Source organism: Varanus komodoensis, unplaced genomic scaffold (assembly GCF_004798865.1).
Source record: "Varanus komodoensis strain SLA01 unplaced genomic scaffold, ASM479886v1 scaffold33, whole genome shotgun sequence".
Lineage (NCBI taxonomy): Eukaryota > Metazoa > Chordata > Lepidosauria > Squamata > Varanidae > Varanus > Varanus komodoensis.
Window position 1 is genome coordinate 8,248,343 of NW_025335817.1, and position 5,995 is coordinate 8,254,337.

General features: G+C 48.6%; 1 protein-coding gene across 2 annotated transcripts in view; it reads left to right on the plus strand.

Moving 5' to 3' along the window:
* The window catches only part of WHAMM (WASP homolog associated with actin, golgi membranes and microtubules), a 20,766-nt gene extending 15,049 nt beyond the window's left edge, over positions 1-5,717 (plus strand). For both annotated transcript variants that reach the window (XM_044438872.1, XM_044438873.1), the window contains one exon: positions 2,808-5,717. In XM_044438872.1, coding sequence (XP_044294807.1) covers positions 2,808-3,106 — 299 coding nt within the window. In that variant the 3' untranslated portion in view covers positions 3,107-5,717. The remainder of the gene's footprint in view (positions 1-2,807) is intronic.
* Positions 5,718-5,995: the final 278 nt, after the last annotated feature.

Genomic DNA, 5,995 nt, shown 5'->3' on the forward strand with positions numbered 1-5,995 from the left:
CGTCACTGGATCCAGAGATGGCCACTAACTATAGACCAGTGGCCATCTCTGGATCCAGTGACGCTTTCTTCAGGACCGGTCAGACTACCGCCTCCTTTAAAGGGGCAGGCACCCGACCCTCCCTCAGAGAAGCGTTAACCACTTCCAAGATCCAGGTCCTAATCCCGTGCTTGGAATTATTTATTAACCAAGACGGGCAAGGGTCCAATAGACAAGTGGTGGGATGTAGGGTTAGGGGTGTGCACCAGGGTAAGGTTAAGGTTAGGAAAACAAGGTGTCCTGGCAAGGTTTTGGTAGTTGGAATATGTTTAGAATGGGCAGAAATTCTGAGCTGTGCAGAAAAACCAAGCCAAGGAAAGCTTTTTCAAAATCGCCCTCTTTACAATGGAACTTCCCCCCTTTATTAGGGTTAGGGGTGTGCACCAGGGTAGGGTTAGGGTTAGGAAAACGAGGTGTCCATGGATGGTTTTGATGGTTGGAATGTATTTAGAATGGGCAGAAAAAATACAAGCTGTACAGAAAAAAACTAGTCAAGGATGGCTTTTTGAAAATCACTCTCTTTTCAGTGGAACTTTCGCCCTATAATAGGGCTAGGAGTGTGCACCAGGGTAGGGTTTGGGTTAGAAAAACATGGGATCTTGGTATGATTTTGATGGTTGGAATGTGCTTGGCATGGGCTGAAATGATCAGCTGTGCAATGAGCTGAGCCACGTCGCCCCAGCGGCCGAGCGACGGATAGCAGTGCATTGCAGCCACGCACATGCTCGGAAAGGAGTAATGGCTCCAGACTCATTAGCCGCGATCCTTCCAAGCTTCCACATGGCTGGTCCTTGCACTGCCAAGGACATATACATATATTTGCTTGGACTGGATGTGAGGTGTTTGTTTTAAGCTAAAACCTCAGTTTTCAGGTTTTATTGTAGTTTTGGCACTTCGCAGTAAATACATGGGTTTTGAGTTGCACTTTGGGCACTTGGTCTCTAAAAGGTTCGCCACCACTGTCCAGAGCAAACTTGTCACTTGAGTGCCCACCTGGGGACAATCCCCATTCCCCCAAGGTGAGAGACACAGGTGAGAGACTCATGGTACGAAGATGTGCACCACAGTTGCCTCTTACATGAGGGTTCTCTCTAAGGCAGCAGATCCTCAAAGTACAGCAAAGCCGGGCAATGGTTTGCTCACTGGTCTTCCAGGGAGCCCCAGATGGTTCTAGAGGTGCATAAAATGTGAACTGGGAAAAGCTGGGTTCCTGGGGTAACTAACTCTTCCCATCGCAGCTAACCCTGTGCACTGAGCACACAAACAGTCTTGCACCAGCTGAAGAGAGAACAGAAGTCTGCTTTTTCCCCTGTGCTGGCAGAACCAACAGCTCTTGTTTGCACTGGTAGCCTCATCTGGGGCATAGCAAACACGCCAAGGGAGAGGCCAGTTCTGCGGTTGAGCTGTCGGTAGCAGTGCAGTGAATGCGGCTTTCTGCAGCTCGGTGGCCAGCTCTGTTTAAGGGGTGAAATGCAAAAAGACACAAATGTTGCAGACAAACCCATTTTGGCCCTGTAAGACATTTGCAGCAGTTCACTTCTTGATAAGGAACGTTTTGCAAATCAGTTGTGGCTCTTTGTGTGGTTTTTCCCTGAGTGACTGCCTCTTCAAATCCCAAAAGGAGCTTCAGCTTGGCATCTCCTGCATGCTTAGTCTTCCTGGTCCTCAAACATGTGAGCAGTGGTCAGAAGGGAGAACGGAGTAGGCAGCCTGCTTCTAAATCTGTTGACCGTGTGCATGGTGACTTCAGACCAATGCTCTCCGACATGGTGTCTTTTTTCTTGGCATAATATCTGTTTCTCCATTAGCTCACTTCCCTTTTCATATGTATGCAGAACATCCATTTGTCACCTGCTCCATTTTAAAGATTTTTTTTCAAGTAGACCTGGAAAGCTTTGGCTTGTGGGGCAGGGGGAACTGAGGCGTGCAGAAAACTAACTTTATAAAGGGAGGGGAAGTGGAAGAGGTTTTATCAGGCTTCCTTCATCCCCATGCCTAGTTCCAAAGGGAGGGAAATTTACTACTCCTCCCAGCATATTCTAGCTTAAAGTGCTTCCTGCCAGTCAGAATGGTGGGCAACAATTGCAGAAAAGCCAGAAAACCACCGAAGCAGCTGTGGCCAGGGGACAGTGGGGGGGGGGGATGGGGGGGCAGCACTGGACACCCAGGAGGGCCAAGGAGGGCAATTCCTGCTGTAGTACTGCGGGACTGCAGCCATGAGCATCCAGTCCAGCAAACTCTGGTGGTGGTTCCGGCTGCTTCAGAGCTCAGTTGTTGCTTTCATTTCGGATCTTGGCTTCTTCACCAGCCTTCTCCAAACATGCAGTACCCAGAGTAAGGAGATGCATCCAGTGTCTGCTTGCCTTGCCCTTCATCTCCGTGCTGGTGTGGACTGGGCTTACGCAAGGATGGCAGTGGACAGGCTGATGGGGTGGGGGAGGCAAACATCTTGCCTTAGCCTCACTTCCTAAATCTGGAACTTGCACTGACTTGGCAGGGAGGAGTGAGTTCTTCTGAATCCGTCATGATCCTAATATTAATTAGCTGAAGGAGACGGAGGTAAAGCCCTCTCGTGGGAAAGAGACACCATCTCCTGCTGATCTTGGAAGCTATGGGCCAGCATTTGATTCTGTATTCTGGGCAAGAATAGGACCAGCTGCTCGGGTGCAGCCAGTCCCCCAGGTTCGCATGGGAGCTTCCACCCATTCCTTTCTTTGCCCCTCTGGCTCCTTGGCCTGCGAATGACAACTTGATTTACTGCACTGCAGGAACCATGGATGAGGTGCTGGCTTCACTCAAGCGGGGTGAAACTCTTCTCCGGAAAGTGGAGCTGCCCTCTCGGGAGGTGTCTTCCAGCTCGTTCCTCAACGACAGCATCCTCGCTGCCATCAGGCAAGGAGTCAAGCTGAGGAAAGTCAGCCAGAAGCCCAGGCCGGAGGTCGAGAAAGGCAGCAGTAGTGAGCTGCAGAGGAGCATCGAGGCTGCGATCCAGAGAATCAAGAAAGTGTCGGCGGACTCAGAAGAGGATGAAAACAATGACTGCAACAGTGGAGAATGGAATAGTTAAAGCAGCTGTGGCTTGCAGACTGCTCTGAGGTGCCCCAGAAGCACAGCTGGGGTCCTTCAGTGGGAAAAGTGACGGCAAGCAGCCTCCTCCTGGTCAGGCTTCCCTGAGATGCAGCCTGCCAGGCAGGCATCCTGTGTGGGGAGAGGGCACCACGGCTCCTTGCAGTGTGCTGGAGTCCTGGGGCAGGTGAGTCCACATGGAAAGGGTGTTCCACTGGAATGGCGAGGTGCAAACACCCCTGAAGTAATAGATTCAGGGAACCCGTTTACGGACATGAGCTGTCATGCTTCTGTTGTATTTTGCACATTTTTAGGAAGTCTTGTGATCTCTTAGGAAATGAAGGATCATGTCCACCGAGCACAAGGATTAAACCTGCCCCCACCCCAATATTCCGTCCTGAAATCATTATTTTATTGCACTCTGCAGGATGTGAATCAAACAAGAGAACTCTTCTAATTGGATGCTTTTTCAGGATGTAGAATTTCCCCTGAAAGATGGACAGCTGCGAAGGAGATTGGGGAAAGTGTGATATGTTTCTAAAAGCTGTTGCAATGCTAAGCACTGCTGCGAGATGCTTCAGAAGGGTTCCTTTTGGCAGCTTGTTAAGGTGATAATAAGTATCACAGCAGTGAAATATTTACACTGCCTTTCCAGATGTGTGGGAACACCACTTCCATCAGTCCCAGAGCTGTAGATGAGAACTGTAGTCCAGCACCTCTGGAAGGCACCAGTTGCAGAAAGCTGAGCTGTACTTCGAGAACGGCCTGCCTGTGAAAACAGCTCTTGCTGAAAGGAGTATTTTACTGTTTCAAACAAGAGTTGCTTAGATCAAAATGATTTCTCTTGACAATACTGTATAAACTCAAAGCAGTTTTGATGAGTCTCACTGTCCTTTGACTCAGCAAGGTATTTCAAATGTTGTGCGGTATTTAGCAGCATCCAAGATATGGAGTGTTGCTAATCTGCATCGGTTTTATGCACTTTCCCCCTTTTACGCAAACGTCCCATGGTCAGTCCACTATCCCTTTGGCAAGCTTCATCAGGGAGGGATCAGTACAAGCTCTGGGGTGCCCTTAGGCTTGCCCAGCCCTTTGCGGGGCGGTACGACCATGGATGAATCTCTCACCTAAGGTTGAGCTGTGCTAGCTCCTCTCTCTGCCGGAGGAACATGGGAAGCCACCTTTTGCTGCATTAGACCCTTGGCCATCTAGCCCAGTATTGCCCTCACGGGCTGGCAGCAGCCCTGCAGGGGTGCAGGCAAGATTCCCTCCTAGCCCACCTGGAGAAGCCAGGACCTTCTGTGTCAATGCAGCTGCTGTGTGACAGAACTGTGGTCCTTCTCCTGGGCCGCAGCGGCAACCCGAAGGCCGTGCTGCCGCGCCTGTGGCCTGCAGCCTCGTGGGGTTGGAGGGGGCCCAGGGGGATGGAATGGGAGCCTGCTCCCTCAGCTGCTGATCCGCCTGCCCAGGTAACCTGACTCTGTCCCAGAAGGTGCAAATCTCACCCATCACTGCTGCCTGTTGCAGGTCTTGTCTCAGTTTTTGTTCTATGGCAGCATTTTCCCTGCCAAAAAGGAGGATGCCTGGCAAATGGGGGGCCAGCCACGGGCCCTTGGTACCCCAGTGGCACTCACCTGCTGCCACATTCTGTCTCGGTCTCCATGGCTGCCCCACGGCCAGGTAGACTAAGCGGAGAAACAACTTGCCTGCTTTTCAGTGTTGGGCAGACTTGAGAGAAAGCCTTTCAAATCTGGCATCAACCCTCATTCATAAGCAACCCAAAAACCTCATGGCAAATGTCTAATTCTGTCATTTCTTTCTTCTGGCAAAGGGGTGAGAGCTCTTAATGAAAGCTTCTGACCTTACTAGTGTGCCAAGAAAGAAAGAGGTATTAAAGAAAGAGGTATCATTTCCCTTGGAACATTCCGAGGTACCACACTTAGCCTTTCTGGCATCTCTGCTGTTTCCCATCTGCTTGCAAGTTTCAATTTTAGTGGTCATGAGAAAGCTTTAAACTAATTTGCCATCCTTTTTAATTCACAGGATTTTTAATTTAACTGTAACCCAATAGATGAAGGCTTCAAGAGCAAGCTTTTACTTGCATTCTTTTATCCCATCACAATATCTTATAGTTCCAATGAGCAGCATTTTTTCGTTGGCATCTTTCTTGCCTAGTATGAGCAATAAAGTTACATCCTTTTACAAAGGGATGGAGAACATGTGGTCCTCTGGATAATGTTGGACTCCAGCTCCCATCAGTTCTAACCATCATGGTCAGGGATACTAGGAATTGGAGTCCAACACATTCTCCATACTTGTTTAAAAGTCTTACAAGGCTCTAAAATGGCCTTATGTTACTGTCTTTTGTATGTAACCAATCTTGACAATGTAATTTGAAAGGAAGTATCCTTCTAGATCTCTTCAGAAATTAATACAAGTCCTTTCCCCATTCAGCACTATAATGCTGCACAAATTCCCTTTCTAAACTTAACAAAATATCATATTTAGATGAGCACTTTATTTTTTTAAAATCCAGATATGGTGGTTGTTATTCCTATCCATCGAATGCTTTCCTATGTTGTCCATAATAAAGTGCCATATCTGAAAATCCAGGAAAACTTTCGTTTCTGATTTGCTATTTTTTCAGGGTACTCCCCCATCTTGTTGATTTGTTTCAAGTTGGTGGCCTCGGAAAGCCACCTCTTCCCCACACTGGGCTGTCACCCAGAACTTGGCCGGCCTCATCTTTTTAAAAAAATGAAGCTCTTAACAGTGTAGCAAAGTAGCTTGCAAGGGTTGCTTCTCCTTTCTATCCTCACAAGGACCCTCATATATCATGAGGCTGATGCATTGATGACAAAAAGAGGCAGATTGTTTCATTGTTTCACGG